The sequence below is a fragment of the Notechis scutatus genome, chromosome 2, assembly GCF_049901735.1.
Source record: "Notechis scutatus isolate UNSWTSFEM ecotype Mainland chromosome 2, rNotScu1.2, whole genome shotgun sequence".
Classification (NCBI taxonomy): domain Eukaryota; kingdom Metazoa; phylum Chordata; class Lepidosauria; order Squamata; family Elapidae; genus Notechis; species Notechis scutatus.
This window is the reverse complement of record NC_142010.1, coordinates 266089850-266105557: the sequence shown is the minus strand read 5'-3', so window position 1 is coordinate 266105557 and position 15708 is coordinate 266089850. Positions and strand designations below refer to the sequence as shown.

The 15708-nt window shown below is 51.3% G+C and overlaps 1 protein-coding gene across 1 annotated transcript; it reads left to right on the top strand.

Moving 5' to 3' along the window:
* Nucleotides 1-15330: 15330 nt before the first annotated feature.
* ENHO (energy homeostasis associated) lies at nucleotides 15331-15690 on the top strand. Its single transcript, XM_087958716.1, has one exon. The coding sequence runs from the start codon at nucleotides 15442-15444 to the stop codon at nucleotides 15619-15621; it is 180 nt and encodes a 59-aa protein (XP_087814842.1). The 5' UTR covers nucleotides 15331-15441; the 3' UTR covers nucleotides 15622-15690.
* Nucleotides 15691-15708: the final 18 nt, after the last annotated feature.

Below are 15708 nucleotides of genomic sequence, written 5' to 3'. Positions count from 1 at the left end.
ATCAAGGGACTCTTATATAGCTTTTTTCCTACTGAAAATGTCTTAGGAAAATGTGAATTAAACCACCCATCCTCCCCAACCTGGTGCCTCACTTTGACTCGGTTAATCCTGTTGATTTGGCCTTGGTGTGTGAGTGCTAGTGAGAAGACAGGGCTCTAACTTAAGAAGTAGCAGCTCCCCTGTCAATCCCCTGATATTGTTGTCAAGAGACTGAAGAGTCCTTTGTCTGGAATGCCTTGAGCAGGGGGTTGGACTAGACTAGAAGATCTCCAAGGTCGCTTCCTATTCTGTTGTTATTCTGTTAAATTTGCTGTGCTTCATCCATCCATCACCTCAACTATTTGTGTCCATGTGTCCTGGTCGTTGCCCACAATTATTGTTCTTAATCCCCCAGTGCCTCCCTCCTCCACCTCACATTTCCTTTCCACTGAAATTATGACTGGCCTGGTGGATTCTCTGATTCTGAGTTCGTTCCAGTTTATCGCTTGCTCTCTGTCGCTTGCTGAAGTCGATGCTTTCTTGAATGTGGTATGTTTGGATTTACAGCAGTCTAATTGCAGAACTGGGAGGAACAATTTATTTCTGCTTCTACAGTCACAATTTGCGACTTGGGCTTGGCTTGAATGCAGGAGAGAACAGAACGTGGTGATTTACTGCAGCCAAATGCATGGATAAAAAAGCATCCCTCACTTGGCCGAACACACGAGGAATTTTAGAAAACAATTAGCAAAGCATTTGATATAGTTCCACGCAACAAGCTCATTAAAAAATGGTACAAGCCAGGGCTTAGCCACTGGGTGTTTCAACGGATAAGAAGTTGGCTCAGGGATAAATCCCAGTGTGATCAATGGGGCACTTTCTGAACAGTCACAAGCGACATGCCACAAGGCTCAGTTCGAGGTCCTGTTCTGTGCAGTGTGAGGGATACAACAAAAATATTGCTAGGTAAGATTTAGTTATTTATTTGCTGACGATACAAAGGTGTGTGGCATAGCTGATACTTCTGGGGTATTCATAACTTGGAAAATGATTTGGCATTGCTGAAGAAATTGTCAGAAATGTGGAAACTGCAGTTCAATGTTTCTAAATGTAGCATCATATTTGGAACACAGTGTTAGAACAACCAAAGAAAAGGATTTAAGGGTGATCATAGCACACGACTGCAAAATGAGCAAATGGCGTGGCCAGGCAGCTGTGGAGGCAACCAAAATTCTGGGATGTATCATTAAAAGAATCAGCAGGGAAAAGGGTCCTTATCCCGCTATATGGGGCTTTAATCACAACCCATTTAAAATGCCATGCCCAGCTCACTTAAAAAGAGATATTGATAAGACACGTGCGAGTCCAGAGACTGGCAACAAAAATGGTGCAAGTCTGAGAGACAAAACATACCAGGAGATTGGAGGAAATAACAATAAGAGAGCTGGAAGGGACCTTGTAGGTCATCTAGTCCAACCCCCCACGCAAGCAGATCCCACCCCATTTTTGACAGATGGCCGTCCAATCTCTTCTTGAAAGTCTCAAGTGATGAAGCTCCCACAACTTCCAAAGGCAACTTCTGTTCCATGGGTTGATTTGTTCTCACTGTCAGAAAGTTTCTCCTTATTTCCAGGTTGAATCTCTCCTTGTTCAGTTTCCATCCATTATTCCTTGTCTGGCCTTCAGGTGCCTTGGAGAATAGCTTGACCCCCTCCTCCTCCTCTCTGGGGCAGCCCCTCAAATATTGGAAGACTGCTATCATGTCTCCTCTGCTCCCTTCTTTTCACTAGACTAGCCAGGTCCACTTCCTGGAAGCGTTCTTCATATGTTTTAGCCTCCAGTCCCCTAATCATCCTGGTTGCTTTTCTCTGCACTTTTTTCTAGAGTCTCAACCTCTTTTTTATAATGTGAACAAACCTGGATGCAGGACTCCAGGTGTGATCTTACTAAGGCTTTATGAATCCGTACAGCCTGGAGAACAGAAGGGAAAATGTGAACATGACTGAAACCTCCAGCAACAGGCCATTGGCAGGGGTGCATAAAAATAAATCTCATTCATTGGAAACCCAGACAGGGAATTTTCACACCTTGGGTCTGAATTCAGTCTTTTTAAAAAATAAGATTGTTATAGCCAAGGTTATTATTACAGAAGACGGCATTGAGACCCTCTGGAACTGAATGGCGGAATTTAATACAGATAGTCCTCAACTTACAACCACAATTGAGCCCAAAATTCCACTGCTAAGCAAGACAGTTGTTAAGTAAGTTTTGCCCCATTTCATCACCTTCATGACAGCTTTTAACTGAACCACTGCAGCTGTTGAGTTGGTCACATGGTTGTTAAGTGAAACCAGATTCCCCATTGACTGTCAGAAGGTCACAAAAGGGGATCACATGATTCCAAGACACTGCAACCATCTTCAGTACATGCCAGTCGCCAAGTGTCTGAATTTTGATCAGGTGGCCATGAGGACGATGCAATGATCATTAAGTGTGAAAAAGTCGTTCACTTTTTCAGTGCCATTATAACTGAACGGTCACTAAATGAACTGTTGTAAGTCCAGGACTTCCTGTAGAGGACCCCATTGTGATGGCTGCTTGTTTGGTGTGCAAAAGAGCACTGAAGTTTGGTCAACCTTGCTCAGTTCTTTGGTTCCACCTGGAGGGTCTTTGCTTTCCCCTCGTGCGTTGTGTTCCCTTGTGTTGCCGGGACACGTCCGGTGAAACCACCAATGGAAAGTGTCGGGGCACAGCAGAGGGGGCCCCTGTGTTCCTTGTGGTCCACCAGCTCGGACCCCCAAGGACCAACCCGCTTTCTGGACAACTAGCCACACAAAACAGGGACTCACCTCCTGGCTAGATCTGTCTGAAAGCATCCACGTTTCCCCCCTGGGGAAAGATTTCCAGACTGCGCATCGATTAACGCTTATATTTGGAGAATTTAGAAGCTGCCCTTTTTATTCCAAAGTGCGTCTCCAGGCAGCCTTTACAAAAATCAATGTAATTCCAACACAGAAGAATAAAACCGAGCTGAATCAAAATGCCTCCCCAGCCAAACAGGTTTTCACTTGAAGTATAAAAGAAGTTTCACACAACATTACACCGAGCGAATGGACGGGGCTCCTGAAGAAAGGCGAGGTGCGTGTCTGTGTGTGTGTGTAACTTTAATATTCTATTTAATTGGGGCCTCCAAAAGAGAAGGAATATCACCGAGCCTGTTTGCGTCAGGAGAAACCGGGATGATTTTTAATTCAGAATAGACACGTTAAGCCTAAGAAAGCTTTTAACGCACCTCTCTGCAATTTAATCTCCTTTTTTAAAAAAAACCAGCGCACGTATGCACTTGCAAGCACACCGCACACAAAGACTGCGGAAAAGCACACGCTGCCGGATTTCAACAATGAGCTTGGAAGGGGTCCTGACGAGAGGAATTTGTGTGTCTGTGTGCGACTCCCATTGTTCTCGGTCCTTTTTTTCTCTTTCCCTCCTGGCTGCTTCTCTCACAAAAAAAGGCTTTAAGCAAAGCGAAGGGCGGCGGAAGAAAAACAGTTGGATCCCCGCAAAGCCAGACAGCCTTCCATTCTTCGAAGGATGCTCAGATATTTGTTCCGCAGGTCTGATTTTGTTCTTCGGCTGTTATTTTTAGATCTGCCTTTCGGAATAAAAAATCTTTCTCAGGCAGCTGGCATCAAGATGCAACTTTTTAAAAAAATCTGAACATCAGCTGAGGCAGCCCCCTGGACCACCTCACAGGACCGGTAGTGGTGAAACAGGCACGGCGAAGGGCCTGGGGAGAGGAACCCAACCGGCAACCTCTCTTTCCCCCTTTGCCTGCCTTGCCTTTCCATACAATTGTTTAACCAAGTCAGTCAGTTACAATGAAGAGAGAAACTCTTTAGCTCAGGGTTGAACTGTGGGGTCCTTGGTGGTCTCTGAGCTTGGTTGTTTTCTTTGCAGACTTTTCATGACCCAACTAGGGAACATCAGTGCTGGAGGGAGTGGGGTCTACAGGGAGGAGGAGAACGAGAACTGTTGGGTCCTTAGTGCTCTCTGAACTTGGCTCTTTTCTTACCGATGTCTCAAGAACTAACTCGGTAACCTCATCAGTCCCAGAAGGTAGCGGAGTTTGTGGAACTGGGGAGGAGGAAGAGGAAAAGGAAGAGGAGGAGGACTATGGGGTCCTTGGTGCTCTCGTGAAACCTCTGCTATTTCCTTGCAGATGTTTCGTGACCCAACTAGGTAGCATCATCAGTGCCAGAAGGAAGGGAGTTGTGGGGGAGGAGGAGGAGACTGGGCTCCTCAGTGCTCTCTGAGCTTGGCTGTTTTCTTGCAAGCATTTCATGACCCAACTAGGCAGCATCATCCGTGCATTGGGAAGGGTACTCACCATGCAACCTATTTGGGGCATGAAATGCCTGCAAGAAAACAACCAAACCTGACACAGGAGCATTTGCTCCACATGTGACCCAGAAACCAGCCAGAACCGCAGGCCTGTAGAATTTGGGGAGGTTTAGCATTCCATTCCAAGCAATCCCCTTTTTCCACGCCTTGTGCACATCCAGGAGATCACACAACATTGGTTGTGTCAAGATATGCCCATGGTTGGGCACCCTGTGGGTGTCAGTTCTCCATTTGGGAGGCTACTGAGTCCTGATGGCCCTTGCTAAGGCCGGCTGCTTTCTGGTTGTGCCTCTGTGTGTGTGTGTGTGTGTGTGTGCATGCTTGCCCCCCCCAATATGAAACAAGATTTAAGCAAACCCAAAATAGCAGCTATATTCTAACCCTCCTCAGATCACGCTGGATGGAGGCCACCCTGCTTCAGGTTGATCTGGGTGGGTGGGGGGACTTTCTGAAGCTAACTCAACTGGCCCTCCCCATCCTGCGTGGTGGATCTGTGGGGAGGCGACCTCCAGACCCCCTTGGTGTCTCCCAGGACTTCACAAGCAGCTGCGCATTTCCCGGTCTTGCAGCCATGACACACACAGCCAGACAAACCGCAACAGAGGACGTGCCTCCTTCCTCATCTCACCACTGGGCTGCTTCCTCCCCAGCTGCACCCGTCTCGCTCTTTGACCCCAAACGCACCTGGACACAAACAGTCCTCAAAGGAATTTGCCAAAACGCAAACTGGGTCACGCTTTGAGCGACAGTGATGGACACACGTCTAAAATGCGCAAAGTGAGCATCTCGCGGTCCTCTTCTCCCCCCTACCCTTCCTCCCCCCGGGGGCCAAAACAGCAGCTGCAGTTCTCCGTATTTAAGGGAGGAACGCAGCGTTTCGAGCAACTTCACCATCCGCCACGTGGCACCATGTGCAGGACACACGAATAGCTCCCAGGCGATCGGTGGCCGCGAGGCTCCCGCCAATCAGAGCCTCAGATTCCCGAAAGGATCCCTCAGAGGCCGTTTCTGGTCCTGGAAATAGCAGCCGAGCATCCCCCGTTTATTTCAGCCTGCCAGCCCAGCCAATTAAATTGCACCCAATTTATTCCATAATGGAGTAAATCCATCCCCGTCGCGCAGAAAGCGGCAAGACCCCCGTGCTCGGATGATGCCCTCGTGGGCTAGCAGAGAGAGTCCTGAGTAGAGAATAAGTAATAAAAGGCCTTTTGTGGGGGGTTTTGGGGGCTCCCAGCAGCCATGTTCCTCCCGAGAGGTTCTTGGACCTTGGCGGGTTTTTTTTAGAAATGGCGAAATGCAAAACGTTTTTCCTAAAATTGCAGGCTAATTAAAACGGGGGTGTCTTCTCAGCCAAGCTGAACCTTCTGGAATCCACTTAACGGATTAATCCACAGCTGGGTGCAGTTTGATGGCAGCCAGTCTGAGTTCTCTTTTTGGAGTATTTTTTTTTGGTGGGGGAAGGGGGTAGTGTTCCCCACAGATCTCACACGGATGTGTGTTGTTTTTCTTCTTCAGGGTCCAATTTGGGTGGAAAATCCCAAGCTTTGGATACAGAGTCATCTGCCAGCTGAGACACGTTTTGCAAAAGCCTCAGAAATAAAAAGTTTGGCAATATTTATCCGTTTCCTAACACACTTCCTGGAGCTCCTTTTAATCTCTTTAACAATTCACATTGGCCGTAATGTCAGGGTTCCTACAGATGCCCTCATTAATTCATGAGCCTCGAGCCTTGTTACAAAAGAACTCCAATTATTTATTAGGAGCAACGTGTCGGCACTACTTTTCCCAAGGGCAGCCGGCTCTGCCCCACCTAATTTACTGCCCACCTATGACCCTGTTTCCCCCCCCCCTTCCTCCCAGGGTGTGTCATAAATCACATTCTCCAACCGAAGCACTTTCCCGGGCTGTAGAAAACGCCTTTCCGGCTTGCTCCGGTCACCTGGGATACAATCTGGAGAAAGGTTTGCGTGGAATGGGCTTCTGGTCCTAGCACCTGAGCTTCTCCATCAGTTCTCCCCCGTGGCAACTCCAGAGTAGTCCAGGAAAGCTTTACGCGTTGAAAGCTTTACGCATCCATCCTCTTTACTGCTGGCTGCCTTTCTCCTTTTTTCCGGCATCAAACTCTTTCCCCCCAAAAGTGGGCCTTGGTAACGTGTGTCTGAAGTGCAGGCTGTCCTTGACTTACGACCACAACAGAGCCCCAGATTTCTGTTGCTAAGGGAGGCAGCTGGTAAGTGAGTTTCAACCCATTTTACGACCCTTCTTGCCACAGTTGTTAAGTGAATCTGGCTTCCTCACTGACTTTGCTTTGTCAGACGGTCACAAAAGGGGATCAACATGACCCTGGAACTGTCATAAATATGAGTCGGTTGTCAAGCGTCCAGATTTTGATCAAGTGACCGCAGAGTTGCAAAGTGTGAAAAACGGTCCCAAGTGACTTTTTTTCAGTGCCGATCACTAAACGAACTGTTGTAAATCAAGGATCATTTCAACTTGGGTCCTTTGTGCTTCGAGGGAGAATTTGATAATCCATAGATTTGTTTTCTTGGCTGCTCAAAGTCTTCTCAAGTTTCCCCTCCACCAAGATCAAACTTCAAAGACATCAATACTCTCTTATCAAATTCCAAAGATGCTTGTTCCAAAAAAAAAACCAACTGAATTTTCTTGCTGGTTTTTTCCCTTGAAAACATTTCTCATCTAAGAAGCTTCTTCGGTTTTTTAAAAAATGAAGAAAATCCAGTTGTCCCAGAGGTGCTTTTTTCAGGAGGCAACTGGACTTTCTGGTTTTCCTTTGAGGATGTTTCGCTTCTCATCCAAGAAGCTTCTTCTGCTCTGACTGGATGGTGGGGAAGGGACGGATTTTTATTCCTTGCAGGCAGCTGGTCATTTGCATCCCTTTAGAGCAGGGGTGTCCAACCTTGGCAACTTTAAGACTTGTGGACTTCAACTCCCAGAATTCCTCAGCCAGCTTTGCTGGCTGAGGAATTCTGGGAGTTGAAGTCCACAAGTCTTAAAGTGGCCAAGGTTGGACACCCCTGCTTTAGAGGGTCGTTGAGGCCACCTGGAGGTTTAATGCAAACAGGTGTGGAGCTTTCAAGGAACTGCAAAGAGGACTGTGTTGTAGGCGGGAGACAGGTGATGTCGTATCCCTCCCCCTCTGTTGACAGGGGGCTGTTCAATTTGGACCTAGATGACCTCTTTGACCCCTCTCCTCAAACCAGCGGTCCTCCCTATCCAAAATGTGGCCTTTGCTGTCTTCAAAGGGGGGACCTTCGTCTTTGAAATGGAGATGGACGGCTGAGAAAGAAAGTCCAGTTGTTTTGGGGAAAAGCACCTTTGGGACAACCGTGACCTGGATGATGGAGAATCTCCATGGACCTTCTTCCCATCCTGCTTCTTCAGAGTCCCAACTTGGGCTTCCATCAAAGTCACAGCAGGGAACATCATGGCTTTTGAGGCCCCTGGGTTGACCCATTAGACCAGTGGTCGCCAACCAGTGGGCCGGTCACCACTGGTGGTCCGTGAGAAAAGTCCCCCGCAAAGCAATTAATCCAGGCTGTGTGAGCACACAAGTCTGCATGGCCCACATGGCCCACGGAACACAAGGCTTGTGTTGCTTGCATGGCGAACAACACGAGGTAGTGAGGGGAGGACGGAAAGGGCAGAGGGGGAACTTGCCCCACTCACCCCACACGCCTGGCCTGGCCACTGGGCTGCTTCTTTCTTCTGCTTTTGGCTGCATGCAAGGAAAGCAGCCAAAGTCGTCCTTTCTTTCCCCAAACTCTGCCAGAAATGAGTCTTTGGGACCCTGCAAGGCCTCCTGCTCCAAGAGGCTGCTCGGGCAAAGACTCATTCCTGGCGGAGTTTGGGGGAGAGAAAGAAAGACTTCCGCAGCTTCTGCTGCTTTCCTTGCATGAAGCCAAAAGTCTCTCCCTCTCTCTTTCCCCCTGAGAACGGAGCTGGAGGCGGTATCCTGCGATCCCAAATAATGATCGATCTGTAGGAAAACAGGGTGGGGAATTTTCCTGCAGACATTTTGGGGGGTTTTCCCAGGGTCTCTGGTCCGCGAGATTTAAAATGATGAGTTTGGGGGGTCCCTGAGGTCCAAAAGGTTGGCCACCCCTGCATTAGACCATCCCTGTTGGGCGAGCTGGACGGGCTGCCAATCTGCTTCCGGCTTTTATTACCCGAGGAAGCATCTTGCCCAACGGGAGCGGCCTGACATCTTCACGGAAGGAGCGTGTCCTGGGTCTGGTGGGATCTCGGAGAAGAGCCTTTTCTGCCACGGCCCCCACCCTTTGGAACATCCCCACCCACCCACCCTGTGGTGGAAGCCACAGCCATGCATCTGGCCTTCAAGAAAGGCCTTAGAACAGGGGTGTCCAACCTTGGCAACTTTAAGACTTGTGGACTTCAACTCCCAGAATTCCTCAGCCAGCAAAGCTTTGCCACGGAGAATTTGGGCACCTCAGTCTATCCGAAATGGGATAGGGGAGGATAGGAGAGAATTGTGGAATAGAGTTAAAATAGAAATGGAATAGATTTAGAATGGAAAGAGAATGGAAATAGAATAGGAAGAGAATAGGATAGGATTCAAAAGAACGCTGTAGAAAATAGAATATAGAATAGAATAGAAAAAATAGGAAAAAATAGAATATAGAATAGAAAATAGAATAGAAAATAGAATAGAATAGAAAATAGAATAGAAAATAGAATAGAATAGAAAATAGAATAGAAAATGGAATAGAATAGAAAATAGAATAGAAAATGGAATAGAATAGAAAATAGAATAGAATAGAAAATAAAATAGAAAATAGAATAGAAAATAGAATAGAAAATAGAATAGAAAAAGTAGAAATAGGATGGAAGGAAGGAGAGATGCTAGGAAGAGAAGGGAGGAATGGAGGGAGAGGAAAGGAAGGAAGAGTGGGATGGATGGATGGATGGAAGGAAGGAAGGAAGGAAAGAAGGAAAGAAAGAAAGAAAGAAAGAAAGAAAGAAAGAAAGAAAGAAAGAAAGAAAGAAAGAAAGAAAGAGAGAAAGAAAAGAAAAGAAAAGAAAGAAAAGAAAGAAAGAAGGGTGGAAGGAAGAGTCCTTAGTGTTCTCCGACTCTTTTCTTGCAGACATTTCCTAACCCAACTAGGTAATATCAGTGGTGGAAGGTGGGAGAGGAGGAGGAGGAAAAAGATGGGGAGGAGGGGGCAGTGTCTTTCCTGGCACCCCACTTTTACCAGGCGCTACCCAGCACCTCCCAGCAGAGACCCTTCTGTCCCTCCTCCTCCTCCTCTTGTGCCCGACCGCAGCCCTGGCCCTCAACTGGGCCCAATGCCCCTGGCTGCAGGTCACCCACCCACCTTCTGCTGGACCCCACTGGCACTGCCCCCCCCAAAAGACCCCCAGACTCCTCCACCCTCCATGCTCTGCTGCACCCCCACCCTCGCCAGGGCTTAGCCTGGGGCCGGGTGAGCCTGCAGCCTGTGGGAAGTCCCGGGTTCAAGCTCCGAGGCAAACCCAGAAAAGGGGCGAGTTCCGTAACTGGGTGAGCCTCTTCCAGAGCGCAGGGCACCGGCTTCCTCCGCCAGGCAATGTCTCCCTGGTCCCAGGGCTATTTCGGGAGGCCCACGTGCTCCTCCAGGGGGTCAAAAAAGGCAAGATGGCCGCCCTTTCCCCTGTGCTTTGTAGCCGATCCCCAGAGAGCTGAGCAGGCTCCGAGGGGGCTTCGCTCGAGGGGGACCCCCAGGGCTGAGCGGCCTGTTTGCATGTCTCGGGAGGGGTGACCCATAATCCCTGACTGGCCAACGAGCCAAGAGACCCCATCTCTCCTCCTCCTCTCCCCCCTTCTACCCCTGATGAGGTTCCCTAGTTGGGTCATGAAACGTCTGCAAGAAGAGAACCAAGCTCAGAGAGCAGCAAGGAGCCCCCAGTCCTCCTCCTCTTCCTCCCTCCCTCCTTCTCCTATCCTCCTCCTCCCTCTTCCTCCCTCCCATCCTCCTCCTCCTCCTCTTCCTCCCTCCCTCCTTCTCCTCCCTCCCATCCTCCTCTTCCTCCCTCCCTCCTTCTCCTATCCTCCTCCTCCTCTTCCTCCCTCCCTCCTATCCTCCTCTTCCTCCCTCCCATCCTCCCCCTCCCCCTCCTCTTCCTCCCTTCCTCCTCCTCCCTTCCATCCTCCTCTTCCTCCCTCCCCTCCTCCCCTCCTCCTCCTCCTCTTCCTCCCTCCCATCCTCCCCCTCCTCCTCTTCCTCCTCCCTCCTTCTCCCTCCCATCCTCCTCTTCCTCCCTCCCCTCCTCCTCCTCCCCTCCTCCTCTTCCTCCCTTCCTCCTCCTCCCTCCCATCCTCCTCTTCCTCCCTCCCCTCCTCCTCCTCCCTCCTCCTCTTCCTCCCTTCCTCCTCCTCCCTTCCATCCTCCTCCCCCTCCCTCCTCCTCTCCTCCCCTCCTCCTCCTCTTCCTCCCTTCCTCCTCCTCCCTTCCATCCTCCTCTTCCTCCCTCCCCTCCTCCTCCTCCTCCTCCTCCCCTCCTCCTCCTCCTCTTCCTCCCTTCCTCCTCCTCCCTCCCATCCTCCTCTTCCTCCCTCCCCTCCTCCCCCTCCTCCTCCCCTCCTCCTCCTCCTCTTCCTCCCTTCCTCCTCCTCCCTTCCCATCTTCCTCCTCCTTTTCCTCTCTCTCTCCTACTCCACTCCCTCCTCCTCCTCCGGGCCCCTCCAGCACTCTGCACATGCTCCAGAGCACCCTGCCCTGCCAAGCCGGCTCCCGGGGACCCGCGCAGAGACCGCCCCCCACCTCTCCGCCCTGGCATCCTCTGTGCGGGGCGGGTTCCCGGGCGCGTTCACACGACCAGCGGCGGCTCACGTGCAGATGGGGGGCGGGCGCCGACGCGGCCACCCAATCAGCGCTCCCCGGGCCCTCCCGCAGCCAATGGCAGGCAGGGGCGGGGACCAGCGGCGCCCCCACTCCCGACCCGGCCCAGCCCGGCCAGGCAGGGCGAAGCGGCGGCGACGGCGGCGGCTTTCCGGACCGGCGGCTCCCGTAAGTAGATGGGGTGTGGCGAGGGTGCCTCTGAGCCAGTGCAGAGGGCGGGAGGAGGAAGAGGATCGGGCCCTTTCCTGCCCAGCACCGAAGCGGCGCTCTTTCCCCGGGGAGCCTCGCAGGTCGACTGCGCCTGCCGCTGGAGGCTCGCTTGGCCCTGCCCTGGGGAGGCTCGGCGGGGAGGCTGGCCTTGCAGTCGCGCCCGCGGGAGGGTCCCGGGGTGCCGCCCCTCCGATCCCCCTGGCCGGGCACGGCTGCCGGACCTCAGGGTGGCCCCAACCCGGGCGGGGTCCTGCTCTGCCTGGAAAGCGAGTCGGGGAGCTCGAAGTTGTGCCAAGTTTCTCAGCTGCAAAAAAAAAAAAAAAAAAAAGAGGGAGGGAGGGAGGGGGTCCTCCTTGCCCCAGGATCCCCTCTGGGATTTCGGGACACACACACACACAAACCCGGGTTGTTTCCTCGGAGACCCTTCTTCTGGGATGCTTCCAGCTGGGATTTCCTCGTGGTCTCCCATCCCTCGCTGGCCGGCCCAGAATGCGCCTCTGCGAGGCTGGGAGAAGGAAGAGCTGTCTGTTTGGGGGGGCACAGCCCTTCTGACCCCACAGCCAAAAGCCCCCCCCCCCAGAAACGTTTGGGAACCTCTGCCCCAAAAATTGCACCCCAGAAGGAGTCCTCCCCCCCCAGACTTCACACCTGCCGAAAACTTGCAGGTATTGCAAAAGGGGCCTTTTGAGGGTTTCAGCTTTTTTTAGAACGCCTCTTCCAAGTTGCTAGTCCACAAGCAACCCTTCTAGACCTTTTCCCCCTTTTTTGGTTTCTTTATAAAGTTGCAGGTTGCAACCCTGGGTGAGGTGAGCAACCCAGGAGATCTGCAACCGGTCGCCCCCCCCTTATTTTCTCCCCTGCTAGCCCCCAAATGGGGTTGCCATGGAGATGGGGCTGAAAGATCCTTGGCGGACGCCACAAGGGTCACTCTTGGGTTTGCCTTTGTGTGTGTGTGTGTGTGTGTGTGTGTCTTTGTGAGACCTGCAATAGTAGAAAGTCTTCCAATTTTACTGGAAATCCGATAGTCCTTCACTTCCCACCATTCATTTAGTGACGATTCACAGTTATCGCCTTTTCATGACCCCCTTATTCCTTTGCGGCGTGGAGTCTGGGCAACTGAAGGGAGCTAGCGGTGTTTCATGGCCGGATGCTCTTCCTGTCGCCGATGCGGAGTTTTGTTCAGCAGTTAGATTCTCATTCTGCCCCGAGAGAATTCACCCACCGGGAGCGGGTGAATTCTAGTCGTATCTTACTTAGGCAGGAAGTTACCTGGTTGCCTTTGGGTCATTCACCAGGAGACTGGCAGTTCTAGTCCCACTTTAGGTATGAAAGCTGGTTGGGTGACTTTGGGCTAATCACCAGGAGACAGTGAGTTCTAGTCCTGGTATGAAAATTGGCTGTGTGACTTTGGGCCATTGACCAGGAGATGGTGAGTTGTAGTCCCAGCCTAAATATTAAAACTGGCTGGGTGACTGAGCCAATCACCAGGAGATGGTGAGTTCTAGTCCTGCCTTAGGCACGAAAGCCAGAGTAGTGACTTTGAGGCAATCACCAGGAGACAGGGAGTTCTAGTCCTGCTGTAGGTAGGAAAATCGGCTGCGTAACTTTGGACCATTCACCAGGAGACGGTGAGTTCTAGTCCTGGTATGAAAATTGGCTATGTGACTTTGGGCCATTGGCCAGGAGATGGTGAGTTGTAGTCCCAGCCTAGACATTAAAACTGGCTGGGAGACCTTTGAGCCAATCACCAGGAGACGGTGAGTTCTAATCCTACATTAAGCATGAAAGACAGCTGGATGACTGAGCCAATCACCAGGAGACCGTGAGTTCTAGTCCTGCCTTAGGCACGAAAGCCAGAGTAGTGGCTTTGAGGCAATCACCAGAAGACAGTTCTAGTCCTGCTTTAGGTATGAAAATTGGCTGGGTGACTTTGGGCCATTCACCAGGAGACGGTGAGTTCTAGTCCCAGCCTAGACATTAAAACTGGCTGGGAGACCTTTGAGCCAATCACCAGGAGACCATGAGTTCTAGTCCTACATTAAGCACGAAAGACAGCTGGATGACTGAGCCAATCACCAGGAGACCGTGAGTTCTAGTCCTGCCTTGGGCACGAAAGCCAACTGAGTGACTTTGGCCTATTCACCAGGAGGCCGTGAGTTCTAGTCCACCTTAGCCATGAATGCTGGCTGGGTGACTTTGGCTGGAGAATACCGGGAGTTGAAATCCTCACGACGTCAAGCAGCCAAGATGGAGAACCCCCCTGGTCCTCAGAGGGGCGGATGGGTTAAGAGAAGGGGTGTGTGGGGTGTGTTAGAAGGGACGGCCTGGTGCTGTGCGTCCCTCTTGGTTACTGGCACAAAGGCTGCATTGTGAAGGAGGCTTTTGAATGGCCCCATTGAGGTTTCCAGGGAGATGATCTGGGTTGACAACTATTTGGAGGGCCTGGCAGGGTGAGGTGGGCCCCTGTGGTTGGGGTGGGGCTCACGTAGCAGAGACCCTTGGCAGCTCACACACACACACACACACACACACACACACCCTAAAAGACACAGACCGCCCAGATTCGCGGCATCTCTGCCGTAAGAGTCCTGGGTTCATTTCTTACACTATCCTAGGCTGCACTAACAGAGAGATGGAATCAAGAGCAGGTGAAGTGTTAAATACCACTTTTATAAATAGCAATTATGTAGTGCCCCATCGTGCTCTCTGGGCGGTTTGGCAACGCCAGCCTGAGAAGAAGCAACAAAGAGGATTAAAAGGGGATTAAAGAACGGTTGCAGGAATCGGGCAGGTCTAGTAGTAGAACGAAAAGGAGGAGTAGGGGGGACATGATAGCAGTCTCCCAGTATTTGAGGGGCTGCCCCAGAGAGGAGGAAGGGGGTCCATTTGTTTTCCAAAGCACCAGAAGGCAAAACAAGAAGCAACGGGTGGAAACGAACCAAGGAGAGAAGCAACCTGGGAATTTAGGAGAAATTTCCTAACATTAAGAACAATTCACCCGTGGAACAGCTGGCCACCAGAAGTTGTAGGTGCTTCATCACTGGAGGTTTTTAAGAAGAGTTTGGACAGCCACCTGTCTGAAATGATTCGAGGGTCTCCTGCTTGAATAGGGGGTTGGACTAGAAGACCTCCAAGGTCCCTTCCAATTGTGGTTGACTCTTATTATACTTTGCACGGTCAACCCCTGTACCCCAGCGTCTCTTCCTGTACTGGAGTGTCTGAGATTCAGTGTACAGGTAGAGGGTGCAAAATGAGCTTGGTTTCAGGGCCATGTTGTGCTATTGTGCAAGGGGCATGTGCAAAGTGCAAAGCGCAAAGCCAGACCTGGAAAGCCGGAATGGAGTAGGTAAGAGGTTGATTTAACCCAGCTGAGAATGCTGTCGGATCCAAAGCTGGTGGGATTTGAATCACTTCCGTATCTAATGCAGTGTTTCTCAAGGTTGGCCGCTTTAAGGGGGTGTGGATTTCAGCTCCCAGAATTCCCCAGCCAGCTCCGCTTATGGGAGTTGGAATGATTGAATTCCGGGAGTTGAAATCCACACCCCTTAAAGCGGTCAAAGGAAACACTGAGCTAACCAGGTTGGATGGGCGACCCTTCCCGAATTCAGCCTTTCTTTTCTTGCACAGGTGACCCCAGGGACCTCTTGGGGCTGAACGAGGGCAGAAGAACTACTCCGTAGCCCATCCTCCTGACCCAAACCTGCTCGTCTTCCGAGCCACCTCAACATCCCGGGAGATCACGTGCCGTCCTTTTTAAAGGTTTTTTTTTTTTTTAAAGAAGAGGATCAGCCAGGCGTTTGTTCCGGAATGGCATAAGGCCGCCTGCTCAAGCACAGGGGGTTGGACTAGAAGACCTCCAAGGCCCCTTTTCCCCCAACTCTCCTTCCCGTCATTTCTGGATGGCTTGATAGGTTTGGCCGCCAAGGAGGCCTCCTCCCTTGTGGGCACGCCAAACCCACCAGGAAAGGACGCACCTGGAGCCCCATGACCCAGCATGGGCCTCTCCACGGGGGCCGTGATCGCCATCACCTTCAACTGTGTCATCGCCTTCCTCATCCTGGCCCTGGTGGTCATCCTTTGCAAGGCCTGCCGGACTCCATCCTGCCCTGACCAGAGTCCGCCTTCCGAGTCCGACGAGAGGGGCAACGAAGAGAGGTACCTTCTGCAGCCTTGACCCGATGGTGCTGGTTCTGACCGAGGCTTCCTTAAGAAGAAAGCAAGGAAACCCCTCCAAGGACCCCAGAGTTCATCCTTGAGCTAC